The sequence below is a fragment of the Centruroides sculpturatus genome, unplaced genomic scaffold, assembly GCF_000671375.1.
Source record: "Centruroides sculpturatus isolate CEXI.00-Female unplaced genomic scaffold, Cexi_2.0 scaffold407, whole genome shotgun sequence".
NCBI classification, from domain to species: Eukaryota; Metazoa; Arthropoda; class Arachnida; order Scorpiones; family Buthidae; genus Centruroides; species Centruroides sculpturatus.
In genome coordinates, this window is record NW_019384947.1 from 355,746 (window position 1) to 374,119 (window position 18,374).

Consider the following 18,374-nt stretch of genomic DNA (forward strand, 5'->3'; position numbering starts at 1 on the left):
TGTAAAAAGACAAAAATACAACATATAATGAGAATTGCAAATAAGAAAATATAATAACAAAAAATAATCATATATACTACAAATAAGCAAATAAATGTGAAAATAAATGAAAAAAAAAAAAAAAATAGAAAAACTAAAAGAAAATGTGTAATAATAATGGATATATATCACAAAAACAATAAAATTAATACAGAATGACTAAACATGTCATATTTATAGCTGTCAAAAAATCAAATAGAAACTAAGTTTAAACTCTGGTCCAATTTAAACTAGTTGTGCATGTGTGTGAAATTGACAAACTGCCCCTCCAAAATGCTAATTTATTTGTATTTTATAGTATAAAATAAAATTTTATTCACTAAACATAGTAGAATCAAAATTAATAAAAGTTATATTAAAACTTTAGTATATGCTAATAGTACAGTATTCCAAAAGACCATCTTGAAAGTTTTTTCTGTACTTATACATTTCTATTTGTGGCCATATCACTTATCAAACCAGTCCCACAAACCATTTTTTTTTAATCATTGCAGCTTCAACATTCAATGATTATTCCTGGTTAATGAATATCGGTGAAAAAAGAATATAACAGTGATTCCTCAACCTCTTTACCCCATGGTCTTGTTCCTAAAGACTATCTATTCTCTAAAATGAAAGAAATTGAAGTTTCATCAGCAAAGGCAGGCCTGTAAAAACACCATAAAATAGCTTCTAGGACTGCTTTGTTAAGTGTTATAGATGGGAAGTATGTAGCTAAAATAGGAGCTTATCTTAAAAGTGGTATGATGTAAGAATTTCCATATACAGTGGAACTCGCTTAATGAGCATAATTCGTTCCAAAGTCTTACTCGTAATGCGAAACACTTGTTAAAGTGAAACAATTTTTCCCATATAAATTAATTTAAAATACGATAATGCGTTCCATGCCAAAAAAAATATTCAAATATTTTATGTATAATATTTATTAAAAGAAAATTATACAATAAACATTGTTAAGGAGCGTGAATCATCATCATCTTTTCTTCTAGTGCGGAATGAACCAACCTGAAATGCAAATTCAATTTGCAGAAAACAAAAAAAAAAAAAACTACTGCTCTGCTATTTATTTGCATAAATTTTGGCCAGTCTTGAGTAGTGATAGAATTTTAATTGAATTAAAAGTTAATTCTTAAATCTAATTTTTTATTTCCATGAAAAGTGTCATTTCTAATTTTCATTACATCATTGTAATGCATTTTAACATTTATTAATAATGGAACAAAATCATCAAATTTTTAAGTAAGTGGGAAATATTTTCATAGTACTGTCTGTTCAATAACTGAAACTCATTCTTTACCTTAACAAATGTTGCACTAGTAGCTTTCATAAAAATACAAAACGAATTTAACAAATCCATAAAAGTCATTTTTATTACTACTTATGTTTTTTTTTTTTTAATTTCTTAATATAAAATTTTTATAATGAATTAGATAATTAAATTTATAATAATGAATTTGTATTTAATATAAAACATTTCACATGAAGATAAAAAAATTTCAATAATGATAATATCCAAAATGTATAAAATTTAACATTTTAATATTTCAGAGAATTTTTGCATAATTTTTCTGGAAAAATACAAAAAATTAAACATGTTTAAATTATTAAAAAAATAATTACTTTTTAATAGCTACATATATATCTTCTTTATCATATATGCATAAGACTTTCCGAACTTGTATGCCTTCACCACATGTCGCATTTCCAGTTATTCTGCATTCATTCCATGGAAGTGTTTTCCATTTGAACCCTTTACAGCTATCTTGATTACAAATATCAGTGTTGGAAAGAAATTGAGGACAGCGTTTGCCTCCTATTATAAAAATGTTTAATTATTGTTATACTTCATTTATAATAAATTTTTCAATATGCTAAATTAGAATATATTTTAAAATATATTTTGTCAGAACATAGAAACTTACCAATTCCAGCATGAGCTAATATTGTTCTATTTTGGAAATATTCTCCACCAGCATGATTATCTGAACAAGAAACGGAACATTTTGACCATGGTGACCATTCAGATATAACACAATCTTCAGGACATGGCACATAACAAGTAGTAGTATCATGTGGGGGCAGAAGATGTAAAATACACATTGCTTCTACAGCTAATGACTGAAATAGATAAGTTATAATGAAATTTGAATTTAGAAATTTTATAAAAATAAAATATTTAATTTAATCATATTTACCCCATTTACTTTAATACATTGTCTTTCTCTTGTTTGAATACCTTCTCCACATGTTTGCTGTGAATGAAGTCTGCATGGTCCCCATTCACCATATTTCCACATAACTAATTGTGATTTCTCACAGAGATCAACTTCATGTAAATGTGGACATTCTTTTCCATTTGATGTCGGTTCAACTAATATCTCTCTACTTCTCAATTTATATCCTATAAAGCAAAATACATTAATTGGAAAGCTTAATTTATAAAGATTAGAATCATTGACAATTATTTCCTCTCTTTATTAAAATATATTGCTAGAGTTACAAGATGTGTTTGTCTTTTGTATTTCTGATGATTTAATTTTAGTTTTTGACACAGAGCTTGTTTAACAATAGTTTATCATAAATTTCAAATTACAGTAAGTGATCAGTTAATGAACAAATCGGACAACAAACACATGGTCTAATAACGAACGCCTCACAGAACAAAGAAGAAGCGACTCTGCATTTAAGATTTGTAAAACTATATTTAACTGGCATCTAAGAATGATTTATGGAACAAGACTTTCAAAATTGTAAACATAACCTTCTTTTGCACTAGTTGGTTTCTGTTCTCTGAAAATTTGTAAGTGCTTTTTTGAAATTTTTATTTAAAAAATCTGGTAATATTATGGGGCCCAAAAAGAGTGGAGCATCAAGAACTATGTTCACTATAGAAACTAAGCAAGAGATAATAGCCAAATTAAAGAGTGGACAGAAGGTGTCTGATGTTGCTGGACAGTATGGCTTCAACAGATCTACAGTATGCACAATCTTAGCTAAGAAAAAAAAGACTCAAACAAATAATGGAGTAACAAAAATCACGTCTGAGAAATAAAGATGTGCTATCCATGAAAAANCTTATGATTAAATCAGACTTTCACAGTCTGATTTAAAAAAAAATATATGCCAACAATAGATTTCAATTGTTCAATAGATTTATGCTTAGCATATTATACTTTATTATACAAGGGCTGTTTCTCTTTTAACTTCCAATGGTCTATAAAACAAAGACAAATGTAAATAACAAAATGAATTTATTACCAAAAGATAGGTACAAACATGATTACTTTTCAACATAATCATCGTGAAGATTAAGGCATTTGTCTATCTATCTGTGGATGATCCTTGAAATCCCCTTCACAGAATGTTGCCACTAGAGACTTGATATGGTCTTAATGACGTTGTTTTGAAGATCGTCATTAGTCTCAAACCTCTGCCCTCCTAGCCACGTTTTCAGTTCAGGAAAGAGGTGGAAATTACTCAGTGCTAAAAGGGGCTATACGCTGGGTATTTAAAGGTGGTGAAGACTTCCAACTAGCTTGGAACTTTTTAATGTGTGAAGACTTCCACCTCTTTCCGGAACTGAAAGCGTGGCTAGGAGGGCATAGGTGTGGTACTGTTTGTATTGAAATGAGAAATACATGAGATATAATTTTCAAAAAACACCAAAAAAACTTTATTTTGTATTTTGAACAAATATTGAGCAGGTTCCAACTCCAAGACAAGTCCCTTGTAATTCCCAATGGTCACGATACAGAACCTCATGGTATAAAACCGGCTCTGTCACAAACCTTATGTCCCAGAAATAACAAACAGTTTGGGACTTTACAAGCATCCTTAAGCTAATATTAACCTACTTATGATTAAAATAATATGATATATGTACAGATAGAGGAAGGAAAAAGAAGCAATCTAGACAGAGGGGCCCAATTGTCTTGAATGTTTCCTTTGCACATCGACCAGATCCAACTTTCTTTCTTTCAGTTAATGTTCTCTCTCTCTCTCTGAACATCTCAGTGAATTTGGGATGTTCTCTCTGAAAATGCCTTGAAGACACAAAAATTGTCTATGTTCCTAACTCGAACACCACTTCCTCATACTCTTGTCATCTGCCAAAAATGACCAAGAGTCCCTTCTCAATATGTCTGATCTCCTTGGTGTCTACCCAAAAAGTGCTTAACTTGCCCCCACTTTCCCTTCATTTGTTCTTACCACCCCATCCTATCGGGGAAGGGTTCCATCTGAATTTCTTGGAAAATGAAACAGAAGAAAAGCAAGAATAAAGGAAAGTGAAAAAATGAAAAAAATACCAATATGATAAAATTCTATATACTATACAAATGATATGGTAAACAGCCACAGAGGTTTGAGACTTATGATAATCTTCAAAACAATGTCATTAAGGCCATCTCAAGTCACTGGCAGCAACATTCTGTAAAGAGGAGATTTCAAAGTTCATCCACAGATAAACAAATGCACCACAACAAATCTTCACAATGATTATGTTGAAAAGTAACCATGTTTGTAACTAACTCTTGAGGATAATTTCATTTTGTTATTTACATTTGTCTTTGTTTTATGGACCAACAGAGGTTGAAAAAGAAACAGCCATCGTATTAAACATAAATCTAGATAAAACTGATATAGTTTATATAAACTGTGAGTATTTGTAAATAAGATAAATTGAGTTGAACTTGAATGAAACAAAGCATATTAATGGAAAGCTTTTATCAAATATATTGTTTTTATAGAATGTTGTTATGTAAAATCATATATTTTTCAGAAAAGAAAATTAATTTATGCACACAGCCAAAGATTCATTTGGATTGGAACTATACGTTTTCCAACAAGATTTGGCAATATGTAATACATATAGACAGGTAAGTGTACATTAGTGATTTAATGTGTTCAATATCTTTAAAATATTGAACAATTATACACCTTTGCAAAGGATGTTCTCAAAACTGGGAATATAAGTGATGCATTGGACTGGAAATTCGCTAGATCTCAACCCAATCGAAAATGTGGCATTTCATGACTTTTGAAGTTCAAAACGCATGGCTTTCAACAGAATGATAGCTGAAAAATAATTGCTCTTATATGACACCATAACATTACAGTAATACCCCGAACTTATGCGATAGGTGGAACTGAGCGGTAACCGCGTAAGTCGGGGTATAATTTCGCATATAAATACATACAAATAATTTTTAATTGGGGCTGGAGACTAAAGAAAACAATAATTTAGAAAAAAATGTTTAATAAAATCTTAGATAATACATATGTATAACAAATTAGGCCTATATTATTTTACAATTTTTCACATTTACTTGGTTATTACACCATAATTTTAACATTGTTTCCATCTCAGCGATAATACTGTGACGTTTACAAATGATGTTTGAATTTAAAGATTGAGCATTTTTCACAGCTTCGAGAATTTTTTCTTTACCTTTTACAATTGTTCTGACCGACAATTCTGGTAGATCAAACTTCTTTGCCAATTCACAAATTTTCATTTTTGTATTGAAGTCTTTAATAATGGGTATGTTCGTAAAGTCAAACGAGTTAAATGCGTTAGTAATGAATCGAAATAGGAATAACGATGACTTCATTCTCTCTTAACTCATTCAACTTTACGAACATACCCAATGTTAACTTTACATTCCAAAGATAAAGTTTTTCTTTTCTTGTTTGATGCAGAAGAATTAGTTCTACTTCATTTGGATGACATAGTAGAGTCTCTCAAGTCTCCGTAGATATAACAAACACAGAAATAAATAACACAAAATAAATTGTAGCTATGTGTGGATTCTGCACGACACATCCGAACATGTAAGCTGAACAATAGTGTGGGGGGAGTGAATAATCAAGGGTCGCGTGTCACTCAAACAAAAGATGAATCGACGAGATTTGAAAATCGCGTAACTCCGGGTTCATGTAAGTTGGGGTAGCATAAGTCGGGGTATTACTGTAGTTGTGATGTTATTTAAAGCCTGACTGACAGCATTCCAGGGAGAATTTGGGCTGCTGTTCAAACCAAAGCTGATGTCACAAAATACTAATGAATATATTGTTCTGTTAATATATTTGTATCCATTTTCATGAATATTTTGTCTAACTTTTTTTGTTTATTAACTCTTCTTCAGGCATATCCTCAAAACAAATTTCTACATTTTCAAGCATTGCATTGTATATGTCTGTCATATATGAATAATTTGCATGTCTTATTTTTTTATTTATCATTACTTATCATTAATACATTATCTGTATCATAGATTGCACCTACATTATTAATATTTTACTGACTTTCATAAACTCAGCAGGTGTGCAATACTTTAGAACATCAGTGTATATTCAGAACTATTTTTCAGCAGAATGTGTTGGAATATCATACCACCAGAAAACATAAAACAGTATCAATAGTAAAAGCAGTTTCTCCATAAGAAAAATTTTATATTTTCATGCAAAAAGTCTGCTGGTAATTGGCATAATAAAAGTAAATAAAATGAACTGAAATTACATGACTTCCAGTCCAGACTGGAAATTTGTATATAGTTAACAGGCATTCAGCTCCTAAGCTTTCTGTATCTAGTCTTGATTTTCATCTATCTAACTTCATTCTCAAGATTAACAAATGATGAATAGACAGACAACACTGTAAATGAATGTATAGGTCTGAAATTTAAAAATTGCAGACATGTACATTCCAATAACTTTTAAGTTTCAGAATTACAATATTGCCAAAAAAATTATTTAATTGCTAATGTCGTTGGTATGCATTATGCCATTCTCAAGCCTGCAAAAATAGAACAGAATAATATTTGATTCAAATATCAAATAAAGTTTTTTTTCTATACTATAGATTGATACTCACACCAAATATTGTATAGCAGGACAGAGAGTTCACTGAGATTTGCGTTATAAACGCTTTTTATCACAAGTACTTTCGACGAATTTATAATTGTCGTCATCAGGCGAATAAAGATTTTTAAAAAGATTGAACAGAAATATTCTGAGGAAGAAGAACAGAATGCATATTTTCAAATTAAAACATTTGATAAAACTGTTAAGAACAAGACATGAATTTTTGAACATGTTCGAAGTTGTGCACGCAATGTGATACTTATGTTGCGAAGCAGTGCATACAAGGATACAAACCCACGTTAGCAATCTGATGGTGGATGAGAATCATTGTTTAACCGCTTATACAGCATGATCCACACATTGGACAGATCAAGAGTGGGAGTGTTCCATCCCTCTGAGGTTGCTGTGAAAAAGGACTCCCATATAAAGAGGAGTTTTTGATTACTGCAGCATCTGAGCATTGTTGCTTGGGTCCATAATGGGTTGTAACCCTACTTGATCATCTTTTTTTAAGTTCTGTAGTGCACCTTCCCTTCATTACATCATCTTGGTGATCTGCTAGGCGACTAGTAAGCATTCTTGTTGTGGTCCCAATGTACTTTGTATTCACTTCTGTTGCAAGATTCTCTAGCAGTACAACATAGACTCCTAATTTCTCGAAAGTGGAGAACTTGTCCTGATCATTGCAGATGAGCCTGTATAGACTTGGTAGATTGCGTAGATTTTTTTCCAAAGGTTTTTTTTATGACTATATTTTCACTTCTTGTCCAAGTATTTGATGTGCATTATGTGGTGTTTTTCATGGGACAGCTAACTTGGACTGCCCCAGACATAATAAACTCTAACTATAATACTACATAATCCTCTTTAGTTCTAACAATCTAAAATCCACAATCCACATTCTATGTATGCTAAAATTTGTTTTATAATTCAATACATAGCTTATTCAGAATATTTAGCAAAAATTCTATCTCATACATTATTATATTAATTACATATGCAATCAAACTAATAATTAATTTAATTATCAAATGAACAGCCAATTCTTTATCAGACTATTTAATAATTAAGTAGCCTTAAGTAGCTTGATAAAGAATCTGCCTGTTCATTTGATATTTAAATTATTATGTTAATATTGAACAAATAGAATATACTTCTATACATTATACGAACATCTTGAAAAACATATACTATATAATAATTTATTTATTTATTATATATCTAAATTAAACAAATTATTCCATTTTCAAATTGTATCAGTTATTTTTCTATTAGGTATATAATAAAATCAAAATAGTTAATAATAATTTAAAGATTATAAGCAAATTTAATAATCATATTTAGATATCAATATAAAATAAAACATTTATTACCTTCCCCAGATATCTGAAAAAAATCTGTTTTATTATATGGTATGCAAGGACTCCATTGAGTCCACTGAGAAACTTCACAATCTTGTGGACATGGGATATGACATCTCTGAATTGTAGCAGGTTTAGATTCTTTACAAAACAATGTTGAAACTGGTACATGATCTAAATGAAAAAATATCCATAATGAAAGAAAGCTTACGTTTTATTATTGATTATTTACATTCATAGCATTATCAGTTTTATTATTATTATTATTTTGCAAATGTCAGCTGATACTGGTTCCAAGTGCCAGACTAAAGTCAAGGTGTAGTAACCCAAACAAGTGTTACATTAAGCTTCTGTGTTATTGGTATACATGTCAACATCTAAAAATTTCCTAACAATGTGACATGTTCAATATTGCAGCTTTCTGTAATGCCATGTATATATTTTTATTAAGGTTTAATGTTTCAAGACTTTTGTGCAGAGTATTTGGTATAACACCAGTAGAAGAGAGGACAACAGATACAATATATACCTTATCCATCCTCCACATCTGTCTTATTTCTTGAGCAAGTGGAGTGTATTTGTTGATTTTTTTTTATGTTATGAGTGTTTGGAACAGAGATGTCTATTATATTAAAGCAATCTTACTGCATTTGTCAATGAGAGTGACGGACAAAGTTAAGATGTAACTACAGTAAGGAAATGTTTTGTCTATGTGCTGCTTGTATATTTATCTTTTTAAAAGTTTCCTGACTACTTGACATATATTTAGTACAGCAGCCTTCTGAAGTGTAATGAACAGTACTTGCTATTGTAAAGTCCTAATATTTTGAGATTTCTGTGTTAAGTAAGTGGTGTGACACACGTGCAAGAAAGGATTATAGGCACAATATGTATCTCATCCATTCTCTATAGACACTTTAATATATCCTTGGGTAAAATTCCAAGTATTTACTAATTTTTTCAGTGTATTTATTTTGAATGTTATGGATGTTTAGTACAGCTATGTCTATGATGTATATGATTTTACTTTGTTTTTCAATGAATGTGATGTCTGATCTGTTGTGATGGACTACTTTGTGATTACAGGTCGGAGTGTTGTTTTCTATGACTATCTGAGATGTATATTTGTAGTATAGTTCCTGGGTATGTAATAGTTTGCAGTTGTGTGCGAGCTTTTGATGTATTACATTTACTATTATTATTATTATTATTATTATGTTGGGTTCAGTGGGTAATACTCGGTTAAACCGGTGGCTGTGTACTATGCCGGACCAGAGTCAAGGCATAGCAACCAAAACAAAACTAAAATTAAATAAGTGTGTCAGTGTCAGTGTCAGTATTCAGGAATTTCCTAACAATGTGGCATGTATTCAATATAGTGGCCTTCTGTAGTGTGATGTATGTATTTCTACTCAATNTATTACATTTACTATTATTATTATTATTATTATTATTATGTTGCAAATGTCATGCTTAGCTGATACTGGGGCCAAGTGCTATACTGGACTAAAGACAAGGTATTAGTTACCCAAACAAGTGTAACATTAAGCTTCTGTGTTATTGGTGTATGTATCCATGTTTAGAAACTTCCTAACAATGTAATGAGTATGTTTTTGTTAAGGTTTTAGGTTTCTAAACTTTTACATAGTGTATGTGGTATGACACAGGTGGAAGAGAGAACAATAGGCATAATAAATATTTTCCATTCTCCACAGTGTCCTTAATTCTTATACCCCGTTCGCACTGAGCATTTCGATCTAGATTGTGACTAAGGTCGGAGAGTGTTCCGTAATACGAACCATTTCAATCTCGACTGAAACGAGGTTCAATTGCGATCGACTGGAGAGAGTTCTCGAAACTAGATTCAGTCATAAGAGAGATCCCACAATCCCACACGTGCAAGAAAATACAAGGTGGCTGCGGAACACGTGTCGGGCTATCAAGAGAGAAATAAAAAAGACATATGGAGAGACGATGACATCTGTCTATTATTAGATGTATGGCAAGAAAAAGTATTTATTTCTAACCAAAACTTCCATTTTGTTTGTTGGTGTTTGTGACTTACCGTGTAGTTACGTCAGTTTAATGATTGCGTGTAATAGCCAGGTTCTTCTCAAGTGGACTGCCTGTGCGAACAGCACGACGTTCGACTAGTGACAGTCACAATCCAGATTGTAGGTAAATTGAGATCAAAGTGAGTCATGGATTGTGTGCGAATGTAGTATTAGGCGAGTGGAGTGTACCTGTTAATTTTTTAGTATGAGCATTTTTCATGTTATGAGTATTTGGAATAAAGATGTCTATTATACGAGGTATGAGCAATTACTTATTGTGACATCATCCCAATGCCAGGTTGGAATTTTAATCATATTTTTAATGTATTTAATTTAAAATATGTGCTCTCCACCTCAAATTGTTAGTAGTGTCTTGCCCCTGTACATCATACTTTTCCTTTAACAATAGAGTCATGCTGGTCATCTGTTAATTGCTTTCAGGTGAAAAGTTTTGAATTGAAATAATGTGACTTCTGGTTTGCATCAGAAGTTCACATAGACTTATTCAGGGCCTCCTGCCCCAAAGGGCTGGCCTCTGATTTCATCTATCTAACTCAGTGGTTCTCAACCTTTTTATCATCACGACATACTTTTAATAATTTAAAAATTTGGCGGCACACATGGTTATTTCAGTAAGTACCGCAGGACAACAGGTGACATCATAACAGTGATTTTTAAATGCATTTGGTTATTTAAGTCAAATTTTCTAAACGTCTTGGTAACTACAAGCAGTTACTAGTAACACCAGTTACAATTTCCAAACATGCTCTAGGAAGGTAGAACTTGTCTGACGTCATTTATGTATGGATATTTGCAGTGGTGGAACACTTCAAAAATCTTGTGGCACACTTAAGTGCCTCGGCACAGTGGTTGAGAATCACTGATCTAACTGTTCTCAAGATTAAAGAAAGACAGACAGATGGCACTGGGAATTTATAGGTCTACAGTTTTTTTCAAATTGCAGCCTAATAAGTGATATCTTGTTGCATTTGCCAATAAAAGTGACATCAGGTCTATTGTAATGAATTGTTTTATCTGTGATTATGACTCTATCATAGTATATTTTGTGTGTCATTATTTAATACTGACTGTGGAGTATATTTGTAGTATACACAAAACGACTTCTAATCTTAACACTGCGTTGAGTAATAACAATCCACAAAACCTTTTTTTATAACAGTGTTGTGTCCGTAACAATCTCCACTAACGTTTTCAATCTCCACCGAGGTCTTCTTCAGGTGTTGACTAAACAGTGTCTCCTCTTGACTGTTGGAATGATGACGCCAGAGATGTAAATAATGTGTTTATTGCGTTTCATCCCTCTGCTTGTCCCAGTTCAAATTCTTTGAATAAGTATCTCCACGCCTGTGTGATCGTCTCTCTGTCTTTAAAGTTGATGCAGGTGCCCCCAATGTTGGCTTTATAAATCTCCCAGGCCTCCAGGTGACGGATGTGATCAATACGAAACACCTGTCTGATTACTTTGGTGTTTTGGAAGTCTGCCCGAATTTCAGAGTTACCTGAATGTTTAATAATCTGTGTGCAAGCTCTTGGTGTATTATATTTGCTACTTGATTATGCCTATGTAAATAGTATGTTTGTACAAATAGCTTGCAATCAGAGGTTATACGTTGTATTGTTTCTGACAGAATGTGGCATTTTATGCATGAGTCATTTGTGAGTGATGTATCTTTCAAAATGTGTTTTCTGCAGTTTTAGTGTTCATTATCATTATTAAATTTAGTATACAGGGTGGTCCATTTTAATCAACCTACTGGAATAACTAAAAATATGCATCTTACAAAAAGTCATTGAACCAAACATGTTAAGACTTCAAGGACAAGATACAGCTATTGATTTTCATCATTGATGGTACTAGTGTTGATGAAAATGGAAACAATTTCATTTTCTTAAATAGCAACCTCCATTTTTTATTACATATTATGCAAATAGTAATGAGATATGAACACCATTTAGAAGCAATCTATAAACAGATAGATAGACAAAAAGACATGCGCATAACATACAAAGAGAACCCAACCAAAGGAACAATACTTAGGAATGAGATAAACCTCCTAAACACCAAGACAGCCAAGGAATATATAACAAAACTCATGCCACAATTGAAAAAATTTATATACTCACATAAAACACCAAATATAGGTTATGAAGGAAGTATACTATTTTTTTAATGTTAAATTTATTTACTTGATCAACTGAATACATGCTAATACTTTCAACATTCCAAAAAGTCTTCCTCAGACAAACAAAGCGAATACAAAGTTCAAATAGCAATTTTTAAAAATTTTTTACGTTGACAAAATACAAGAACGTGTTCTAAACCTAAATGCATAGAAAGTGCTAGAATTTGAACATGTTCAAAAAAGTTTTGATTAAAAATTAAAGCAAATATAAAGGATATTCACAACATGTGTAAAATGAGGTTAAATAAAATAAATAAAATACAGTAAAGGATTAACTAAAATAACATAAATGCAAAATAAGGCTAAAATAAAAATAAAAATCTAAAATTGAACAGAAACGCACTCGGCAAAATAAATAATCAAGTAACAAACACCTTATTCGTTGCCAAGGGAGTTTATTAAAAACTAACGTTTTTGATCTACTCTATAGATCATCCTCAGGTTGAAACATTCGAATTTGGAATAACAAAAAATAGAATACCAAATTCAAATTCAAAAGAGATAAATATCGACAACATAGCAACTAATTAAAATAAAAATTAAAGCGTAAAAATACATAAATGTAAAAATAAATAACATACAACTATTAAATATTATTATAAGCCACTAGTTAGATGGGAGGATGTGGAAATCATCAGACAAGTGCACTCCCCAACTTTAGCAAAAACTGCCGGAAAAATGGAAATATATAGGGGCAAGCTAGATGAAAAATGCATAAACATCAGAGATGTGAAGGGCCTACCCTCGGCATGAAAGTACGCCGTCAAAAAACTTAAAAAACTTACAAGTAGCTCTTGAATTGCACCATATTCGTAATCGCGTTATGGGAACCTTAATGATTTTTATTGGTTAACAGATAGTGGCTTATAATAATATTTAATAGTTTTATGTTATTTATTTTTACATTTATGTATTTTTACGCTTTAATTTTTATTTTAATTAGTTGCTACGTTGTTGGTATTTATCTCTTTGAATTTGAATTTGGTGTTCTATTTTTTGTTATTCCAAATTCGAATGTTTCAACCTGAGGATGATCTATAGAGTAGATTGAAAACGTTAGTTTTTAATAAACTCCCTTGGCAATGAATAAGGTATTTGTTACTTGATTAAAAATCTAAATATCAAAAATTAATAAGAACATAAAATTAAGGTTTTAAGTTTTTGTAAAGTATTATCTATACATCAGGGAGTTTGAGAGTGAAAGACTGACAGATTTTTACAATCATGCATAGTGTTAAGAAAAATAACATAAAAACAAAATAAGGTTAAAATAAATATCTAGATATTGATAATTAATAAGAACATAAAAATTAAGGTTTTAAGTTTTTGTAAAGTATTATCCATATATCAGAGAGGTTGAGAGTGGGTTATCGACATATTTTTACAATCATGGAAGTTGCTAGAAGTTGTCAAAAATGTTAGTTTTTATTAAATTTTTTTCTTTTGCTGTATTTTTGGTTTTTTTTTGCATAGGTTCTATTTTTTAGATTTATCAAGTATTAGTTCTATATTTTATTTCTAGTTATTAAATTTAATACAAGATGGCAATAAAATCNATATATATAACAACTTCCAGATGAATAGGATTCTGTGATTCAAACGTCAGTATTCAATTCAAGTAAATATTTGTATTTAATATCAAAAAAACAGTATATTTCCTCTATAGCTCTTGCCATAGCCGGAAGGTATCTTAAATTTACTCAATACATTTTTTATCTTAATTAAACTTTTAGTGAAATGCTTAATTAATGTGAATGCCTGTCAGTTCTTTCCTATGGTAAATGATATTCAAAGAATCTCCATTTTGCATAATGCATAATTCAATTCTCTGTCAGAAATGTCTCATAGTTTTTGATAAAAACATTTTGTGGCATGTTTCCACAAGCTTTTTGAATTCTCCCTATCATATCTTCACATTTACAAGGAAAAAATAAGGACCTATTAGATAACCAACCCATTTATAATGTTTTTGTATCATCAATTTCATTATTTGAAGAAAATGAATGATTCCACTAAATAATAACAGTTTCATGATTTTTTAAGTTTTCTTTTTCTTTTTAAAGTACTTTACTGATATCTACAGATGCACATATGTACAGTGTGGTGGTTTTGAAAAAGCTGAGCTCAGCTTCTGATAAGTGCATCTTTCAAAAAAAATGTTCTAGATAAAAGTTTAATTGTTTTTGACATAGACTCATAATATGCAATAAAAAAATGAGGTTTCTATTTAAGAAAATGAAGTTGATTCCACTTTCACCAGCCATAGTGCCACCTATGATGAAACCAATAGCCCCAACTTAAAGTCTAATGTGTTTGATTCAATGGTTTTTTTGTAGGATGTGGATTGATTAAAATGGACTACTCTGTATAGTGTCTAAAGCATCTATAAACATTTTTTATTGTATAAACGTTATTTACCAGAGGAACGAAGACAAGTTAAATTACGAAGTTGTAAACCACCTCCACATAAGGGTTTGAATATTTTTTGTTGATAAATAACAACACAATCACTCCATTCTGATGCTACCCATATATACCTAAATTAAAATAAACAACAGCTTTATATTTTATTAATCAATAAGTTAATTTCAACAATATTTATATTTTATCTACCATTTTAACATTTTCACATTTTTTTAATTAGATTAAAAGGATTTAACCAAATTTAGTTTATCAGTATCTCAGCTTAAACACACACACACACACACACACACACACACACATATATAATTTATATGGTATATATCACTTACTTTTTGTTAATTTTTTAAAATACATTAAGAAAATAAAATAAATGTTTATGTGATTTTAGAAATAAATATATAAAATATTGAGAAATTTGTTCACCATGTTTTCAAGAGGAATGAATAATGTAAGAAAAAAATTTATAAAGCTTAAATACTTTACATAATATTCTGAAATAATAGTATATTTTAATGATGATAAACTAATAAAATACATAAAATAAAAACATGTAGATGCATGAAATAATAAAGTGCATATATATTTCAAGTTCATTAGCACTTATATACACTTGCATGTACAGTACATTAAACTCTAAAACAGACAATACAGTGCATACAAATTCTATATGCAAATTTACTGCTCCAGGTTAAAATATTAACAACCATTTGTTCAGAAGTCAAAATTTAAATTCATATTTTTACAATTATAATCATGACTATATCCCTTGTTTTCAATTGTATGCATCTGATTTTCTAAATAATTCTTCCCATTTATGTAAATAGTCTGACACTTTCTCTAAAGAATATAGTGTCTGAATTGAGAGGCGTTTTTTCATTACTAAAGGGCATAAGTTTATCATTAAAGTTAACATAAGTTTCAATTTAATCAACATTAATGATAAGTTAGAAAAAAAATGGAATTTTCATAATTACAGTATTATAAAAACTGAAAGGGTAAACAAACATATATTTATTTCATAAACTTTTATCTAAAACTTTGCATAAATTAATGACGAATGGAATTCTGAAATAATTCTGAATAAAATATATATCATTTTGCTTTCAGTAAAGAGCAAAAAATAATTTCTAATTTTTTTTCAGATGTTTTGCTAAGGAAATTACCTTGGTTTCTAATTTGAAATGAAATCAATTATGAACTATAAATACAATATATTCTTCAGTATTGTAAAAATAAATATAGTGGATTTAAAATATTGTGTACATAAACAGTCCTTCAGAAAAATTGCAGTAGAAAAACCATAAAGGTTTTGATATAGTCAAAAATATCCAGTGGAATTCAATATGCCATGGAAGCTAATTTTTATAACTCTAAACCCTTTAATCTTTATGGTGGGCACTAACAAAATTTTTTAATACCCATCATAGATTCTCCAGGAGTGAACTCAATGGTTGCCAGTGTGGAAGGTTAAAGCTAGACATTTCTGATTAAATCATCTATGAAAGTTTTTACTGAGGTTCAATCTGGAATTAAATCCAGCTTCCTGAGGATGGCAAGTTAATTTCTTTCCCTCCTGGGACATACAGTAACAGTCATAATAATGACATAAATGCTGTCAGTGCACTGGAAGATCTTTCAGCACATTGAATATTTTTTTATTGCAAATGCTTTGAAAGATAATTTTTTACAAAATACTGTATAAACATTGTAGTTTTATAGTAATGTGGAACAGTAGTGAACTCAAAATTTAATCTTGATAAGCCAAGTTAAACAGGTAAAAAACTTTTTAATGCAAATTCAATAAAATTCCTACTTTATGTGACCACTAATTTATAAGTAATAGAAGACATGACATAATATAAATAAAAATAAATTTTAATTAATTGTGAAGAATTTACTAGTGTTATTTTCCTTTTACTTTGGAGTGTACCAGGGCCCCTTGGCCCTCTCTGGATGCACTACTAATGTAAAAACTCTAGAATTTATCTAATTACTAAAGTTTATAGAAAATTTTTTATTCTGGCCTAACTAGCTCTGGATTTTACTTTATAAATAATAGTTCAAAAATAATAAGATAAATCATTCTGTATAAAATAATGTACATAAAGCATTATTTCATTTAAGCCTTATTGAGATATTGAAGGTTTTATGAAAATCATTACACATAAAACCAATATCCAGCAAGTAACTACAGAAATCTACAAAAGCAAACATTTTCAGCCTGATGATAACTGTTCAATGTGGATGAAAACATTTGCTTTTGTAGACTTTTGTAGTTAATTGCTGGATATTGGTTTTGTGTGTAGTGATTATTTACATATACCCAATTGGAGTTGTTAAATTGAGAGTTTTGTACATTTCTTCTTATATATGAAGTATTGAACATTAACATGTATTAAGCAAAGACAAAATGTTCTACTTTATTTTTTAAGTGAAAAAAAAATTATTTGTTGCACATGTTTTTACATATCTGCAGCTTGCATTTCATGATGCACTAAAGTGAGAAAAAATAATGAAAGTGAACTGTAAATATTGTATAGGGAAAAATTGGGTAATGATGCTCAGCAGGCAATCCTACTCACTTAGGTATCTTGAAGCAGAATGGAATTATGAATGTCTGATTAATGTGGCCAGCTAACAAATGTCATCATAAGTCTACGATCATGTAATAGTCACCATCAGAAGCAAAGTTTCTTTTGTTCATGTGTTGTTTTTGAGGTGATCTCTTAAAAAATTTTGAAAATTTCAACTGAGGATAAATACATCTTTATTTTAAATTGTTAGTTTTAATCATTATATCTATAAACTACATATATTTATTTTCCCATTTCTGCTTATTGTTTAATTTATAATATGTTGTTAGGCCAACCAAAAAGCATCAAAATCCAATATGGTGATGAAAGGGTAATGACACTCACATAAGCTAAGTACAACAATCAGTACCTCTAGGTCAGTGGTTCTTAACCTTTTTATACTCGCAGCCCATCAAATATTTCATAACTTTTTTGTGAACACCATTTTTTTAAATAATAATTTATACAGTGAAACCCTGGTTAACGAACTTAATCCGTTCCGCGACTCCGTTCGTTAACCGAATTGTTCATTAACTGAAGCAATTTTTCCCATAGAAATTAATGTAAATGCAATTAATCCGTTCTAGTCTCCGAAATTTTTGTGATTTTATTTGTAATATACAGTAATTTTCTTTGATGAAAATGTAAGAAAACGTAGTATATATCATTACAGCAACAAATATGTAAACTTTGTTTAATAAACTAGCACTGTACATACCTTCGTTTGTTGTAGTTGGTGGCAGAAAAGTGGAGATATACGAACCTTAATGCTTAGAAGGGGAATCCCCTCCAAAAAAATAACGGGTAGCATTTCATTGGAAGATTCTTCCAGTCGAAGTCTCTGTCGGTAAAAAA

The 18,374-nt window shown here is 30.2% G+C and overlaps 1 protein-coding gene across 1 annotated transcript in view; it reads right to left on the reverse strand.

Moving 5' to 3' along the window:
• Positions 1–18,374, reverse strand: part of LOC111632211 (thrombospondin type-1 domain-containing protein 7A-like) — a 69,454-nt gene that overhangs the window by 25,580 nt on the left and 25,500 nt on the right. Inside the window, exons 6-10 of the mRNA XM_023376590.1 lie at positions 14,941–15,059; positions 8,277–8,438; positions 2,235–2,440; positions 1,962–2,157; positions 1,660–1,852 (exon numbers count right to left, since the gene is read on the reverse strand). Of these exons, the coding sequence (XP_023232358.1) occupies positions 1,660–1,852; positions 1,962–2,157; positions 2,235–2,440; positions 8,277–8,438; positions 14,941–15,059 (876 nt within the window). The remainder of the gene's footprint in view (positions 1–1,659; positions 1,853–1,961; positions 2,158–2,234; positions 2,441–8,276; positions 8,439–14,940; positions 15,060–18,374) is intronic.